The sequence below is a fragment of the Eptatretus burgeri genome, chromosome 3 (assembly GCF_056783735.1).
Source record: "Eptatretus burgeri isolate ZD-2024b chromosome 3, Ebu_testis_v1, whole genome shotgun sequence".
NCBI lineage: Eukaryota > Metazoa > Chordata > Myxini > Myxiniformes > Myxinidae > Eptatretus > Eptatretus burgeri.
The window spans coordinates 72,706,620-72,724,996 of NC_140963.1; the positions used below are offsets into that span (position 1 = coordinate 72,706,620).

Here is an 18,377-nt window from a genome sequence, read left to right on the forward strand (position 1 = left end):
AAGGTCACCACAATTGCTGAGATTGAATTCCCACAACGCAGTTGACAAACCGAGTGCCCTTGAAAGGTCACAGGATCTCAATCCAGTGATATCCAGAAGAGTTTTTCTCTTTCCTTATTATGTTAGTGGCAAGGACTTGAGCACCTGCATCATTTTTATTGTGATAGCCTCAAATCAATTGTGTCACAGGACCAATTCACACATACTATAGACACTGCCATTTCCGTTATCACCTCTATTTCCTTGGAAGTTCAGCAGACCCTGAGGCTTGGGACAAACAACAATATTTTGTTGCTAGATTGCCATCTCTTAAATATACATAATATGCAAAACAAATGTATAAACACATCGTAGATTATATCGTTTTATTATCATGAATGACATGATACGTATCGGTACACCCGATCTGCAACTGCTCTCATTGCTGTGATAATTCTTCTTAAATTGATGACTTTGTCATTTTATTTTGAACTGGCAATGGTACCGGGCAATGCCAGGTCCCTCATCCCATCCCTTCCCCTCTCTCATCCCATCTCTCCCACTGCCTCCTTCCTCCTGGCTGTGGGCTCGTTCTGTGCTCCTGATGCAATGCCCCCCCCCCCCCCCCGTAGATCAGGGCAGGAATTTGGTCAGGATGCCGGCGACAGCTTGCCTACTTTTCGTGGAGGACATCGTGGGATCTTTAACGTCCACCAACTTTAACTCTGGCAGACGGAACAGCCAGTTTAAAGTATATCTGAGGGACGGCACACATTGATAATGCCTTGCAATGCCTGCGAGACATCAGAATATGGCAGTTTGGAGCTCGGCTGAGATTCAAACCCAGGCTAGATGGCTCGGAGGCGAGTGTGTTCATAACATTGCTTGTCTGAATGATGCATTATCTCATTAATAATTCATTATGTGGAGAAAAGGCGAGATGTAACGTCTGACCATTTTTGCTGGTGTTTATAACACAGTACAGCACTGTGATACAGGATATTGTGTTATGAATCGTCACACACATAATGATTATTGTTGAATTACTGTATAACATATCACAGACTACAATCTAAAATCAAGAATGCTTGAATGCACCACTATGTTTTAATCGTGAATGTATAAATGTAAAATGATATACCATTGTGCTGGACTGACCCACCATAGGATGATGAAAGAAAATTAAATAATTCAGAATGGTTCCTTTGTGAAACAAAGTGTGATTTCTGTTCAGATATTCATGTATCCCTTAAATTTTCAGACTCCATGTTCAATATGCACACTCACCTCTGAGCTCTATCTTGGCTTCGAATCCCAGCCCAGCTACAAACTGTCAGTCTGGTGTTTCACAGGCAGGGTGATTCATGAATGTGTGCCGTCCCTCGGATGGACGTTAAACTGGGAGTTCCATCCGCGAGCATTAGTTGGTGGATGTTAAAGACCCCACGGTGTCCTTCGTGAAGAGTAGGTGAGTTATCGCCGGCACCATGTACAAATTTCAAATTCCTGTTCCTTCCTGACTATTGGGATGGCAATGGCAAACAACCCAACCTAACCCTTGCCAAGAGCATTGATTGATGCTTGTTCTGAACATTGATGATGATGATGATGTGTGAATTTTTGCAAAGCTTGAGCTTCTACTAACTTTTTTTGATTTTAATAATGTTAAAAAGGAAAATTTGTATGATATAATTGTCATAAGTTGGGTTTTTAAGGTTGTACATCATTCATTTAATTAATATACAATTCACACGTCACGGTTATTTACAATAACAGGCTTCACTCGTGTGTGTGTGTGTGTGTGTGTGTGTGTGTGTGTGTGTGTGTGTGTGTGTGTGTGTGTGTGTGTGTGTGTGTGTGTGTGTGTGTGTGTGTGTGTGTGTGTGTGTGTGTGTGTGTGTGTGTGTGTGTGCGCGCGCGCGTTTTAATTTGATCAAAATACCCCATTTATTGGAAGCTTCCTATGACAATCCAATGTGTTTGATGTTTGAGTACACCTCATTAAGATGTCTTTTACCCAAGCCCGAGATCATCACACACTTCTTTTAATCATTTGCAGTTGAGCAGCAGATGATACATTCCTCAATAGAAACCGACAATAAAATTATAGAGCATAACATAATTTAATTTATCTGCTCCTCATCAATTTATCGACACTTGATGTAATTTAACGCATACCATTCCGATCATTGAACTGAAGTGAAAAAAAACACAAACATTAACATGCAGCACAATGCAAAAGTCTGAGGCCACCTTCAAAATAGACATTTTTACCTACGATGTGGATAGCAGGTCAACAAGAGTTCTGCATGGTTGTTGTTACTGTTGTTGTGGTTCATGATGGGGTCGATTTTTGAAATGTGCACCCATTGGTCGGACAGCTGCTGGACCCCAGCCACATTTGTCACTTGACTCCACCCACCATGGCACCCAGACAAAATGATATGGCCGCCATCTTTGTTTTCTGGTGGGTCACTGATGATTATACACTTTCCTGGTTAATTGCATCAGATTTCCATTGGCTTTGTTTGGGTTGGGTGTTACTCGCGATGAGGGACCCCAAAAAATCGAATCGTATGTCGAATAAATATGATTAGTAAGGTTTAATCAAGTCCGTCAGCGCGCACGGTACATGCCTCTCCAAAAAATAGCATTGGCCAAAGACATCAGGCCTGTAGGCCTCTGTTGATTATGCACTGCCTTGGCTTGTTGCATCACATTTCCATTGGCTTTATTTGGGTTGAGTGTTGTTCGTGATAAGGGACCCCAAAGCCTGGTGTTGGCTCAGTGGTTAGGGTGGCGGCTTGGGATCCTCGGGTCCTGAGTTCAAACCCGTCGGCCGCTGAATTAATACACCAGGGGGTTGACTCAGCCTGTCATCCTTCCGAGGTCGACAAAATGAGTACCAGTTCCAGTGTGTGTTCTGGTAGAGGGGCACTGCATCAGCGACACAGTCGCGCTTCAAGAAATGATAGCTTCCCCCGGCAGCTAAGCAGCCACACGACCACAGGGACCCCAAAAAAATTAATCATATCTCGAATAAAAATTATTTGGAAGGTTAAATCAAACGTTACATTAAGTAAATTTAATGAAACGTAATCAAGCAGTAAATTACAGAAAAAAATAGTGTTACGTAATTTTTGAACGGCCCCGTGTTGGGGTTAAACAATCCGTGAACATGTGACGAACCAGGTTGTTCTGATGATATAACCATTCAGGAGGTTGACATGGATCAAAGTGTCGAGTTAATCTTTTACTAGCACAGTAAATGTGTGTTTCCCAATCAGTTCGTTACCCGATTTTGTCGTAGGTCGTGACCACAGTGCGGCCATTCTTGTTGTTGTCACATTGGCATATTTTGATGATTATAAGGTGTTATAATGATCATGTTTTATTAAAGAAACCAAAATGAATTCTATTGGATATATTCGCACGTGAAATTTCAATATTTGGTATGACCACCTTTTTCATGTAAAACCAAAGATGTCTGTTTTGGAATTATTTCGTGCAATTTCTGGAGAAGTTCCATTGGGAGGTTGTTCCATGCATTCTGCAATTTTTCCCATGATTCGTCTTTCGATTGTGTTTGTTTTTCATTTTTCTTTCTGTCCAAATAATCCGAGATAGCTTCATTGATGTTAAGATCAGGACTTTGAAGTGGCCATTCTAATGGTTGTGGAGTTTGTGATTCTGCTTTTCTTTGTGAATATGTTTTAATGACATTTTCAGCGTGTTTGGGGTCATCAGGCTGGAAAACAAAGATGTCACCAAATAGTCTGCTTCCTGATTAGATACCATGGTGGATTAGGACCTGTTTTTACTTGTCAGCATTCAATGTTCCTTCAATTCTCACCAAATCACAAATGCCAGCAGCAAAAATACATCCCGAAACTTGAAACCGTGACCTCCACCATGCTTCACAGTAGTCTGTAGATACATATCCTGATACTTTTCACTAAACCTCCTTCTGGACATTCTGCCTTCTTGTTCCAAAAATTTCAGACTTTGACTCATCACTGCAAAGTACTCATCCTCACTGATTAGCATTCAAAATCTGATGTTCTTGGGCATATATCAGTCTCTTGGTTTTGTTACCTTAACACAGAATGGGCTTTTGGCCAACAACTCACCCATGGAGACCACTTTTTGAAAAGATACCTTCTGATAATAGAAGAGTCCACTTGAACAAGCTGCACACAAGCTGAATGAAATACAGCAAGAAGAGGGAAGGGAAAGTGGGACTGAAACAGTAGAGGAACAAATCAACCGACAAGTAACAAATGAAAAGAGGTGAGGGAGAGGGGCGAAAATGCAATAACCTGGAAAAAGGGAGTGCTTGCGAATGGGGTCATTTGGGGTTAAAAGAGATCATGAGCATGGATGACGTGGGGTAGTGGTGAACAGCTGTTTTGAAGTCCTGGAGGGAAGAACGGGACTGAACCGACTGGAGAAGTTGGTTCCACAGGCGAAAGTAAAGAGGAACAAATGAGTAGATGTGAGTAGTGAGCCTGGATTTTCTGAATTTAACAAGAAGAGGGTTACTGACAGACCATGTGTGGCCTGCAGAAACATGGGAGGGACAGAGCCATGAGAGGGCAGAGGGTACAAGACCAAAAAGGAGGTGATAGAATACAGAGAGGCCACAAATCTGTCTGAGTTTAGAATTTGGCTCGAGTAGTAGACCAAGTATTTTTGTTATCAAAATGGACCACGGGTTCTTAAACATCAATTAGCAGATAGAGCAAGCAGATGAGAAAGTTGGTGTAAAGTTGCCTGATATTAGCTTGGTATTGTGACTTCATCGCTGTAATTTTGTCTCTGGCTTCAATTTGTTATCACATTAAACTCTTTCCTCAACAAGCAGGATGCAGTATTTATCCAACATGTGAATAATGACTGAAGTTAGCTGCCAAAACCGACGTGGTGTTGCCTTGAGGGATTTCTGTTGGAGCAACGAATCAATATGGAGCGAGCCCCAATTAGGCCAAAATCTTCATTGTTAGTCAGGCTGAATATTAAACCAAGTAGCATGATATCCTCTTCGCCATTTGTTGCTAACTCCTGAACATTTTGAAAAATGCCGCAATCAAGTTTGATAGGATTTTGTAGTTTTTGTGAAAATGAAGGTCAGGAATGAAAAAATTTTTGGGAGGGAGGGGTGGGAGGGGTTAAAAAGGGGGGAATCGGGGTAAAATGAAAGGCACAAAAATGTCATTGAATAGTCCTTTTGTGTCAGCCAAGCTTTCTTTTAATAGCAATGGATAGCGCTGCAAAAATTAAACCCAAGTTACACGAACGACAACAACTTTTCCATGCAGATGCAAACTTGATTCTTTGTTCGCTGAATCTTTAGACCTGAAAGCAACAACGATTATGAATGAACTAAATCCCATCTCATACTGGAACTTCTCTTGCCAAACAAAACTGTCCGTGTGATACAGTTGGAACATGTAATCAATGTACATTGTCGCTGATTGTTTTTTTTGTTTTTTTTTTAATAATAGCAGTGATTAATGAAAGCTTTTTGTGATGTATGTATTAGATCGTGGGTACTTGGATTCTTACAAAGTCGGCCTCCAGGTGATGAATAACACAAACTCTATAGAGCGTCTGTTCTGCTGAAGCAGTCTCTGGCTTGGGTTACAATCCCAGAGGGGTCGCCACTCTGACACTGTATATGCCACTGAGTGTGCAGGAATTAGCAATTTCTTCTGGGTGCTGGCGATAGCCCGCCTATACTTCACGAAGGACACCGTAGGATCTTTAACATTCACCATGTAATGCTGGTCGATGGGACACCCGGCTTAACATCCTTCCTCGTGACAGCGCACATATTGATGAATCACCCTGCCTGCAAAAACACCAGGATGATCATGAGGTTCAGATTGGAAGACTAATGGGCCAACAAATAAATTATATTCACATACACGTTTGAAATATAACCCCAAATAGGCAATAATTCCATCAGATGATGCAGATAATCTTTCTTCTTTCTTTTACAATGTCAAAAGAAACTTAAACAACTGAGGTACCCATCATCAACTCAGGACACTCTAATAAGTGTTTCAACAGTCATCTTGGCGATGACTTCGCAATAAGAATCAGAATCTCAATCTCAGAAGCCAGAAAACTGAGTCACTGAGACTGTTGAGAATCGATATTGTATTTTTGTCAATGACAGATTACTTTCACACTGTTATCCGCTGCTTCGTTCAACTTCCTTAGTCGTGCAATATTTGCATTTTCCCACAACCTAACTTTGTGAGGTGAAAAGGTTGCACATACGTTGGCAATATAGGAGAAGCATCAAGTTTTATTTCCTAAAGAAAGGCTTTTGTAAACACACTCTACAGGTGTTCAGGAATTGAGTGCAAATGAATTATGAGATAGTTCTTGTTCAAGTTGGAGAAGAAAAATACTAACTTTATCATTCTGTGTTGGAGGAAAATACAATATCGAATAAGGACAATGTTTAAATATGGCTTACAGTGTACAGCACAATTAGTTAATTATTTAGAGGCCCACTCTTTACAGAGATTCGGAGGAGTAACACGTGTGGAGAAACATTTCAAGGTGAGAACCAACCCTGTATGGGTCGCCATAACGCCTCAAGATATGTGAGTGAAGGTGGAGGGATTTGTAATTTGTTTTGGGTGCCAGTGGTCACGAGTTTACTCTTTACGAAAAACACCGTGGGATCTTTAACGTCCACCAAAGACCAATGCTAGAAGATGGGTCCTCCGGCTTAATGTCCACCCAAAATATGGTACACACATTGATGCCTCACCCTGCCTATGAAACACTAGGATGACAGTTTATACCTTTGTCAATATTCTAACCCAGGCTCGACAGCTCAGAAGTGAGTATGCATTCCATGAGGCTATCCTGCATTTCTATAGTATATAGCTTGATGCTTTCCATGACTCCCAACCCTGCAAACACCGATATGGTGCACAGAGTTATGGATGTGAAGTGGTGTTTGTTTACAGGCAAGTGGTGAATAATGAATGTACATATTCAGTGGATGTTGTCTAACATCATACAAAAATAAGGCATTTGTATGTATGTCCTGTAAGTATGTATGTATTATGTACGTACGTCTGATCATTATCGAATCAAAAATTGGATAGGCCACTCTCAACCAAATTTTACACACATGCTTGGGGTACTCGGTGTCACGTCATGGGTACAAAGTAATTCCTCAACCTCCCTCCTCCCCAGAAAGAATGGGGAGACGACTTTCAATTTTTGCCTGTACACAGAGAATAGTGCAAGTGGTTTAATCTGCCGGAGGGAGCGGGTATTGACAACCTTTTTTCATTCCCGGAGGGAACTGGTGTTACTTTTACTAAAAGAAGATGTGTTTCTCTATCTGCCACGTGAAGGAGCTGCAACTCGACCAGGGAGGGAGGATTGACACCATATATCTCTCCCAGTGGGAGCAGGTATGACTAGCACCTACTGGACCCCGCTATTCCCGGGCATGCTATTTGCAGACCCCATGTATTTGCGATTGATAAAATGCGACCTGTTTCGACATTCACGGCTCTGCTTTGCGTAGCCGCAATTTTTTGTGGGCGAATTCATGGTTTTTCATGGGTGTTTTTGCAGTTTTTCACATTTTCGTGGTACTGCGGTCATATTCGCGTTTTTTTACATTTTCGTGTTTTTGTGGGCGTATTCGCGATTTTTCACATTTTCGTGGTTTTGTGGGCGTATTCGCGGTTTTTAGCTCGCCTGTTTAAAGAACAGAGAGCTATAGCGATACCCCCAGCGTGAACGTGAGCGTCAGCGTGAAAATGTTAAAGTTTTTGGTGCAAGTTATTTAGAAGCTTGCCATTCATTTAATGTGTGCTAGGATGCTGATATTTGGCATGGAGGTTCCTTTGGGGTATATTATTGATGTAGTGAAGTTGAAATTAAAAAAAAATTTCAATTAAAAAAAAATTTTGACCTGTTTTGAACTTAACTTTTTTGTAGCACATCAATGTTAAAGTTTTTGGTGCAAGTTATTTAGAAGCTTGCCATTCATTTAATATGTGTACTAGGATGCTGATATTTGGAATGGAGGTTCCTTTGGGGTATACTATTGGTGTAGTGAAGTTGAAATTAACAAATGATTAAAAAAATTTCAACCTAAGATGGTGTCAAAGCCACCCAATGCTCGCCTGTGTTTTCTCGACGCTTGCCATTCATTTAATATGTGTACCTGGGATGCAATGAAGTCCAAATGAAATAAATTTTGTTGGTGCACCTTTATCAGAGACTCAATATTTGTGGTCAAAACACTACATATTACTTTTTCTTTTCGATGCATTTCTCATGGCAAGGCATGTAGGTAATGTATTATTGCATAATGTTGATAAATACCATTGCACATGCACTGTTATAATTGTGATGCCATCATAATTACAAATAATAATGTATTATTGCATAATGTTGATAAATACCATTGCACATGTACTGTTATAATTGTGATGCCATCATAATTACAAATAATAATGTATTATTGCATAATGTTGATAAATACCATTGCACATGTACTGTTATAATTGTGATGCCATCATAATTACAAATAAAAATTATACTGCATGGTAGTTCGACTTATTCATTAATAATGCTGCCACTGTAACATGATCTGCTCTCTGGATGTCACTTTCCAGTTTCAGCATTGTATTAATAATATTTTTGCATCCTTCTAGTAAAAAATATTAGCGAACGAAGTGAGCTTAATACTTAACGCGTGCACGTGAGAGAATAGGAAACAACAACAACAACACAATACCCCTGGCTATTTAGAATCCGTGTTGTTAGCTATGACCTTTTGCTTCCGGTTGTTTTTAAACGCTGTGCGGTGTATAAACACGATTTGGGTTTTATTTCTATCTTGTGAATATTACTTAAAGCGTGCATATGAGAGAATAGGAAACAAGAAAAACAACACAATACCCTGCCAATTGTGAATCCGTGTCGTTGGCTCTGACCCTTTTGCCTCCGTTTTTGTTTTGTTTCTGTTTTTTTTGTTTCCGGTTTTTGTCATGGGGAAAGATGCATGCTGGGAGATCATGACCGGAAGTGTTTATTTATTTATTTATTCAATAATTTTTTTCCCAAAGTTAATTTTATACTTCCGAAAGTGATTTTTTTCATGATAGGAAGTGTTTATTTTGTATTTAACATTATACCCGGGAGTGATTTTGAAACTTTCCAGAACTTCTATTTTCTTTTATTCTTGACCAGAAGTGATTGTTTATTTATTCAATTATTTTTTTTCCCAAAGTTAATGTTAATAAAGATATCTCCGGCATCATCAAAAAATAATTTTTAATCGTGATTTACATTATTTGATCGCTGATCCCGAATCCAGGCCGAAGTAACCGGAAATTGCGTCAAAATCATGAGCTGTGCGGCGCTTACATGTACCACGGTATAGTTGGCAAGTATACAGTTGTGAACAAGTTATCGGTGAAAGTCAGAAGCGAATGCAAGAAGAATTCTATGTTCGCTTCTAGGCTTTGCCTATTCCATATTATTAGAATAGTCTTTTAAAAACGATGAATGTATAAACAGGTGAGCATTGGGTGGCTTTGACACCAACTGTCTGGTTTATTTTTTTCGTGGTTTTGTGGCCATATTCGCTATTTTTCACATTTTCCTGGTTTTGTGGCCGTATTCGCGTTTTTTTTTTTTACATTTTCATGTTTTTGTGGGCGTATTCTCGTTTTTTTACATTTTAATGGTATTGCGGTCGTATTCGCGGTTTTTAACATTTTCGTGTTTTTGTGGCCATATTCGCGGTTTTTAACATTTTAATGGTTTTGTGGCCGTACTTTCAGTTTTTCACATTTGCGTGGTTTTGTGGGCGTATTCGCGTTTTTTTTACATTTTCGTGGTATTGCGGTCATGTTCGCGTTTTTTTTTTTTTTTAAACATTTTCATGTTTTTGTGGCCGTATTCGCGGTTTTTCACATTTTCATGTTTTTGTGGCCGTATTCGCGGTTTTTCACATTTTCGTGTTTTTGTGGGCGTATTCGCGGTTTTTTTTTTTACATGTTCGTGGTATTGCATTCATATTCGCGGTTTTTTACATTTTCGTGGTTTTGTGGGCATATTCATGGTTTTTCACATTTTCGTGGTTTTGTGGAAGTATTTGCGGTTTTTTACATTTTCGTGGTTTTCACATTTTCGTGGTTTTGTGGGCGTATTCACGTTTTTTAAAATACTTTCGTGGTTTTGTGGGCGTATTCGCTGTTTTTCACATTTTCGTGGTTTTGTGGGCATATTCGTGGTTTTTTCACATTTTTGTGGTTTTCCGGGCGTATTCAACGTTTTTCTCATTTTCATGGTTTTCCAGGCGTATTCATGGTTTTTCACATATTCGTGGTTTTGTGGGCACATTCGCGTTTTTTGCATATCGTGGTTTTGTGGGCATGTTCGCGGTATTTTATATTTTCGTGGTTTTGTGGGCGTATTCGTCGTTTTTCACATTTTCATGGTTTTGTGGGCACATTCGCGGTTCTTTTGCATATTCGTGGTTTTGTGGACATATTCGTGGTTTTTCATATTTTTGTGGTTTTCCGGGTATATTCAACATTTTTCTCATTTTCGTGGTTTTCCGGGCGTATTCGTGGTTTTTCGCATTTTCATCGTTTTTTGGACGTATTCGCGGTTTTTCACATTTTCGTGGTTTTGCTGGCATATTTGTGGTTTTCCATATTTTTGTGATTTTCCAGGTGTATTCTCGTTTTTTTACGTTTTTGGTGGGCGTATTCCCGTTTTTTACATTTTCTTGTTTTTGTGGGCGTATTCCCGTTTTTTTACATATTCCTGTTTTTGTGAGCGTATTCCCGTTTTTTTGTCCATTTTCGTGTTTTTGTGGGCATATTCGCATATTTTTACGTTTTTTGGGGGGTATTCACGGTTTTTCACATTTTCGTGTTTTTGTGGCTGTATTCGCGGTTTTTCACATTTTCGTGATTTTGTGGGCATATTCGCGTTTTAAAAAAAATATTTGAAGTTTTGTGGCAGTATTCGTGGTTTTTTTTTTTTTACATTTTCATAGTTTTGTGGCCATATTCGCGTTTTTTGCATTTTCGTGTTTTTGTGGGCGTATTCACGGTTTTTAACATTTTTCGTGGTTTTGTGGCCGTACTCTCAGTTTTTCACATTTGCGTGGCTTTGTGGGCGTATTCGCGTTTTTTTTTTACATCTTCATGTTTTTGTGGGCGTATTCCCATTTTTTTTCCCATTTTCGTGTTTTTGTGGGCATATTCGCATATTTTTACGTTTTTGGGGGGTATTCACGGTTTTTCACATTTTCGTGTTTTTGTGGCTGTATTCGCGGTTTTTCACATTTTCGTGATTTTGTGGGCATATTCGCGTTTTAAAAAAATATTTGTAGTTTTGTGGCAGTATTCGTGGTTTTTTTTTTTTTACATTTTCATAGTTTTGTGGCCATATTCGCGTTTTTTTGCATATTCGTGTTTTTGTGGGCGTTTTCACGGTTTTTAACATTTTTCGTGGTTTTGTGGTCGTACTCTCAGTTTTTCACATTTGCGTGGCTTTGTGGGCGTATTCGCGTTTTTTTTTTACATCTTCATGTTTTTGTGGGCGTATTCTCGTTTTTTTTTTACATTTTCGTGGTATGTGCGGTCATGTTCGCGTTTTTTTTTAACATTTTCGTGTTTTTGTGGCCGTATTCGCGGTTTTTCACATTTTCCTGTTTTTGTGGGCGTATTCGCGGGTTTTTTTTTTACATTTTCGTGGTATTGCATTCATATTCGTGGTTTTTTTTTACATTTTCGTGGTTTTGTGGGCATATTCATGTTTTTTTCACATTTTCCTGATTTTGTGGATGTATTTGCGGTTTTTTACATTTTCGTGGTTTTGTGGGCGTATTCGTGGTTTTCACATTTTCGTGGTTTTGTGGGCGTATTCACGTTTTTTAAAATACTTTCGTGGTTTTGTGGGCGTATTCGTGGTTTTTCACATTTTCGTGGTTTTGTGGGCATATTCGTGGTTTTTCACATTTTTGTGGTTTTCCGGGCGTATTCAACGTTTTTCTTATTTTCGTGGTTTTCCGGGCGTATTCGTGGCTTTTCGCATTTTCGTCGTTTTTTGGACGTATTCGCGGTTTTTCACATTTTCGTGGTTTTGCTGGCATATTTGTGGTTTTCCATATTTTTGTGATTTTCCAGGTGTATTCTCGGTTTTTTACGTTTTTGGTGGGCGTATTCCCGTTTTTTACATTTTCTTGTTTTTGTGGGCATATTCCCGTTTTCTTACATTTTCCTGTTTTTGTGAGCGTATTCCCGTTTTTTTGTCCATTTTCGTGTTTTTGTGGGCATATTCGCATATTTTTACGTTTTTTGGGGGGTATTCACGGTTTTTCACTTTCTCGTGTTTTTGTGGCTGTATTCGCGGTTTTTCACATTTTCGTGATTTTGTGGGCATATTCACGTTTTAAAAAAATATTTGTAGTTTTGTGGCAGTATTCGTGGTTTTTTTTTTTTACATTTTCATAGTTTTGTGGCCATATTCGCGTTTTTTTGCATATTCGTGTTTTTGTGGGCGTATTCGCGTTTTTTTTTTACATCTTCATGTTTTTGTGGGCGTATTCTCGTTTTTTTTTACATTTTCGTGGTATTGCGGTCATGTTTGCGTTTTTTTAACATTTTCGTGTTTTTGTGGCCATATTCGCGGTTTTTCACATTTTCGTGTTTTTGTGGGCGTATTCGCGGGTTTTTTTTTACATTTTCGTGGTATTGCATTCATATTCGTGGTTTTTTTACATTTTCGTGGTTTTGTGGGCATATTCATGTTTTTTCACATTTTCCTGGTTTTGTGGATGTATTTGCGGTTTTTTACATTTTCGTGGATTTGTGGGCGTATTCGTGGTTTTCACATTTTCGTGGTTTTGTGGGCGTATTCACGTTTTTTTAAAATACTTTCGTGGTTTTGTGGGCGTATTCGCGGTTTTTCACATTTTCGTGGTTTTGTGGGCATATTCGTGGTTTTTCACCTTTTTGTGGTTTTCCGGGTGTATTCAACGTTTGTCTTATTTTCGTGGTTTTCCGTGCGTATTCGTGGTTTTTCACATTTTCGTGGTTTTCTGGGCACATTCGCGTTTTTTGCATATCGTGGTTTTGTGGGCATGTTCGCGGTATTTTATATTTTCGAGGTTTTGTGGGCATATTCACAGTTTTTCGCATTTTCGTGGTTTTGTGGGCATATTCGTGGTTTTTCACATTTTTGTGGTTTTCCAGGCATATTCAACGTCTTTCTCATTTTCGTGATTTTGTGGGCATATTTGTCGTTTTTCACATTTTCATGGTTTTGTGGGCACATTCGCGTTTTTTTTGCATATTCGTGGTTTTGTGGGCATATTCGTGGTTTTTCACATTTTTGTGGATTTCCGGGCATATTCAATTTTTTTCTCATTTTCGTCGTTTTCTGGGCGTATTCGTGGTTTTTCGCATTTTCGTCGTTTTTTGGACGTATTCGCGGTTTTTCACATTTTCGTGGTTTTGCTGGCATATTTGCGGTTTTTCATATTTTTGTGATTTTCCAGGTGTATTCTCGGTTTTTTTTTTTATATTCGCATATTTTTACGTTTTTGTGGGGGAATTCACTGTTTTTCACATTTTCATGTTTTTGTGGCTGCATTCGCGGTTTTTCACATTTTCGTGATTTTGTGGGCATATTCGCGTTTTAAAAAAAATATTTATAGTTTTGTGGCAGTATTCGTGGTTTTTTTTTTTTACATTTTCATAGTTTTGTGGCCATATTCGCGTTTTTTTGCATATTCGTGTTTTTGTGGGCGTATTCGCGTTTTTTTTTTTTTGCATTTTCGTGGTTTTGTGGGCGCATTCACTTTTTTTTAAACATATTTGTAATTTTGTGGGCGTATTCGCGTTTTTTTTTTTACATTTTCATGGTTTTGTGGGCATATTCGCGTTTTTTGCATGTTCATGGTTTTGTCAGCATGTTGGCGATTTTTCACATTTTTGTGGTTTTTCGGGCGTATTCAACGTTTTCGCATTTTGTTGGTTTTCCGGACGTATTCGTGGTTTTTCGCATTTTCGTCATTTTGTGGGCATATTCTCAGTTTTTTACATTTTCGTGATTTTGTAGGCGTATTCGCGTTTCTTCCCATTTTTGTGGTTTTGCTGGCCAATTCGCGGTTTTTCATCTTTTTGTGGTTTTCCGGGCGCATTGACGGTTTTCACATTTTTGTGATTTATTGGGCGTATTCTCGGTTTTTTACATTTTCGTGGTTTTGCGGGCATATTTGCAGTTTTTTTTTTTACATTTTCGTGGTTTTGCTGGCGTATTCGTGTTTCTTCACATTTTCGTGGTTTTGTCGGCGTATTAGCTTTTTTTTTTTTTACATATTTGTAGTTTTGTGGTCGTATTCGCGTTTTTTTTTTTTGTTGTTTTTTTTACATTTTCATGGTTTTGTGGGCATATTCGCGGTTTTTTCGTATTCGTGGTTTTGTCAGCATATTTGCGGAATTTTATATTTTCGTGGTTTTCTGGGCGTATTCGCGGTTTTTTGCATTTACGTGGTTTTGTTGGCATATTAGCGGTTTTTCACATTTTTGTGGTTTTCTGGGCGTATTCAACGTTTTTCGCATCTTCATGGTTTTTCCGGACGTATTCGTGGTTTTTTGCATTTTTGTCATTTTGTGGGCCTATTCTCGGTTTTTTACATTTTCGTGGTTTTGCTGGCGTATTCGCGTTTCTTCATATTTTCGTGGTTTTCCAGGCGCATTGACGGTTTTCACATATTTGTGGTTTATTGGGCGTATTCTCGGTTTTTTACATTTTCATGGTTTGCGGGCATATTTGCAGTTTTTTTTTTTTTACATTTTCGTGGTTTTGCTGGCGTATTCGTGTTTCTTCACATTTTCGTGGATTTGCTGACCAATTCATGGTTTTTCAGATTTTTGTGGTTTTCCGGGCGCATTGACGGTTTTCACATTTTTGTGGTTTATTGGGCGTATTCTCGGTTTTTTACATTTTCGTGGTTTTGTTGGCGTATTCGCGGTTTTTCGCATTTTCGTCATTTTGTTGACGTATTCTCGGTTTTTTACGTTTTCATGGTTTTGCTGGATATTCGCGTTTCTTCACATTTTCGTGGTTTTGCTGGCCAATTCACAGTTTTTCATATTTTTGTGGTTTTCCGGGCGCATTGACGGTTTTCACATTTTTGTGGTTTATTGGGCGTATTCTCGTTTTTTTACATTTTCCTGGTTTTGCGGGCATATTTGCAGTTTTTTTTACATTTTCGTGGTTTTGCTGGCGTATCCGCGTTTCTTCACATTTTCATGGTTTTGCTGGCCAATTCACGGTTTTTCATGTTTTTGTGGTTTTCCGGGCGCATTGATGATTTTCACATTTTTGTGGTTTATTGGGCGTATTCTCGTTTTTTTTACGTTTTTTTGGGGGTATTCACGGTTTTTCACATTTTCGTGGTTTTGTGGGCGTATTTGCCGTTTTTCACATTTTCCTGGTTTTGTGGTCATATTCGCCGTTTTTTCACATTTTCCTGTTTTGTGGGTGTATTCCTGGTTTTTCATATTTTCTTGGTTTATTGGACGTATTCGCCGTTTTTCACATCTTCGTGGTTTTGTGGGCGTATTTGCCGTTTTTCACATTTTCGTGTTTTTTTTTTTTTCGTATTCGCCGTTTTTCACATTTTCGTGGTTTTGTCGGTGTGTTTGCGGTTTCTCATGGGTTTATTCGCATATTTTCCTGGTTTTGCAGGCGTATTCATGGTTTTTCACTGTTTTTCATGGGATTTTTAATTTCCCCTTGTGAATCACGAACCACCGGGAACCTATCACCTTTTTCTCATTGAAGCAATGCCCTGACTTGCAGATTTGACATTCATGGGATTTTCCAGGAATGTATCCCCCGCGAATCGCGGGTTCTAACAATCTACTTAACTGAGGCAAAGTTTTTTTTTTTTATCCAGGGGGTGTGTTCGTGTGTTTTTAATTTTTTTTCACTTTGTCGTATAGGTTTCACTGTGACGACCTTGTTTGCTTTGCTTCAACTCAGTATTTGACCTCCAAGTATTCTGTCTTTTTTGTTGCTGAACTTATTAGTAGGTAGTGTAAGGTAGAAGTCAATAACTTCTAAATATCTGGCTTATTCCATCAAAATGAAAATCTTTAATGAAGGTTTCATGCATAATGAGTGCTGTAATGATCATTTCATGAAGTAATGCTGTGGTTTATCAATCCTTTATTGGTCTGATGAACGTGCGTTCAAATGATTTTTGTTTATCATGCAATATTATTTTATTGAAAACGATTTTTTGTTTGTTTGTTTGTTTTTCATTATCACAGTGGTGTCAGCATTACGTTACAGTGCCTCACTCTTTGGTTTTGCGGTAAGTACACCTTTTACATTTATGTATGTTTTCCTGAGTGTGACAGCATGACAATACATGAATGTGGAGTAAATGGGTACATATTTCATCTTGTTTTAGGCTCCTTTACCTTCATTTCTCAACATTTGTCATATCAGATCATATGCATACTAGGCCGGGAGACAATCACGAGTTTGGCCTGCAGGTTGCATCATTTCTGAGTTGTGGGACTATCCTGCCATTACAATGCCCTTTGTAGGTTAGGGCAGCAACTTAGGATTTGTTTAGGGTGCCAGGGATAACACGCCTACTCTTTGCGAAGGATACCATAGGATATTTAAGGTCCACAAACTTATGCTAGCAAACAAGACACCCAGCTTAACGACCATCTGTGGGATGGCACACTTTGTGATGCAACACCCCAACTGCATCACATTGATCCAACAGTTAATAGTCAGATCGGGAATCGAACCAAAACGAAACAACTCAACTGCACGACCTTTGCACCACTGTGTCCGGATGGTGCAGAGGTAGCACACTTACTCCTAAAATTGATGAAGCAGAAGAAAATAACTTGTTTTCAAATCTTAATTCAGTTTGCATTATTCTCTTCAACTCAGATTGCACTTCTGCAACAATGTGGTGGATGGTGGTGCCTAAGTCCTAAAAGTTCAGGGGTAGGTTCCTTTGAACGTTTCTTAACATTGACACATTGATTTTAGAACATCAGTGTCCGATTTCATCCTTTAGATCTTCAATAGTACGTGGTCTCCTGGTGTTCCCAAAGCAAAAGGTCGAGTAGCGTTAAATCGGAACTATCTGGAGGCCATTCCATCAGTCCATGACGTCCTATCTGCCTCAAAGGCATCGTCTCAAAGAAAAATACAAGAAATTAAAAGTATTTCCGATAATTCCGGACTTATGAACCACCCTGCACATCAGACCAGAGCGAAGTCATCCAAGCTTGCTCCATATAACACACAAAAGGTCCCGAAGATTAGGATACAAAGAAAAAAAACAACAACATGAACAATTTAAAGCCAAAAAATCCATAGATAATTTCGGTTTTGAACAGAGGTATGGGAGAATTGTAATTCGGTCTTTTGGAAATCAGTCAGAACAATTGAGGTTTTGACATTACAAATTATTGAATGGCAAATGATGTGCATCTTTTTTTCTTTTAAGGTAGTAGTCAATATAACATGCTGTAGTCAATTAGTCATCAATTCCTACCTTAGTATGCTACTCATGGTGCTGTGATCCCAGCTTCAAATACTAACCCTAACCCGAACCCGAACCCTAACCCTAACCCTAACCCGAACATACTGTATCAATTTGTCTATTTTTTTATCATGTCTATCTATCTATCATTTTATCATGTTTATCATTTTTATCATGTCTTCTAATATCCTTGTATTTCACGTGAACATGCACTAATGACTCCTAATAATCTCTGTCCTACATATAATATCTGGACAAGTTCCTCCATGAGCTAAAGATCATTGTGTGGAAAATAATACTGCCCTGTATCCAGCATATATGTGGAAACACTTGTAATGTCTTTCTAAGAGTTGGACTTGCATTCAATTTTGCCAAAAACATTAAAATTATTTATCAGCTTACTCACTTCATGCAATTGGGACTTATTTCAGACCAATAACTATTGCGGCTACTCCATGAGGCCAAAACAACAAATATTAATTATATCCTGTCTAATGTAGGCAAGACCTTTGATCCTCATACGAGTGGACCAAGGCAGTTTGTGCCATGAATTTGGTCAATGATCTGGTCATCAATTGATCTCTCAACCAAGGTTAGATTTGTGTGGCATAAGCTCAAAGTCCTTTCAGCAGCACTACCAAATCTTCATCACACCGTGTTTGTATTCCGCAGATCGACGCCTTACTTGACTGCGTGTCATCCCTCATTGTGGTTTGGCGCTACTACAACATTGCAGCTATCTACTCATCTCGCAGAGAATACCTGTAAGTCTTAAGGCCCGGTCACACCTTGACGTTTT

General features: G+C 38.8%; 1 protein-coding gene across 3 annotated transcripts in view; it reads left to right on the forward strand.

Annotated features, from left to right (window-relative positions):
• LOC147030173 (transmembrane protein 163a-like) overlaps window positions 1-18,377 on the forward strand; it is a 324,697-nt gene that overhangs the window by 249,250 nt on the left and 57,070 nt on the right. For all 3 annotated transcript variants that reach the window (XM_085873962.1, XM_085873961.1, XM_085873960.1), the window contains 2 exons: window positions 16,335-16,378; window positions 18,251-18,342. In XM_085873962.1, the coding sequence (XP_085730088.1) occupies window positions 16,335-16,378; window positions 18,251-18,342 (136 nt within the window). The remainder of the gene's footprint in view (window positions 1-16,334; window positions 16,379-18,250; window positions 18,343-18,377) is intronic.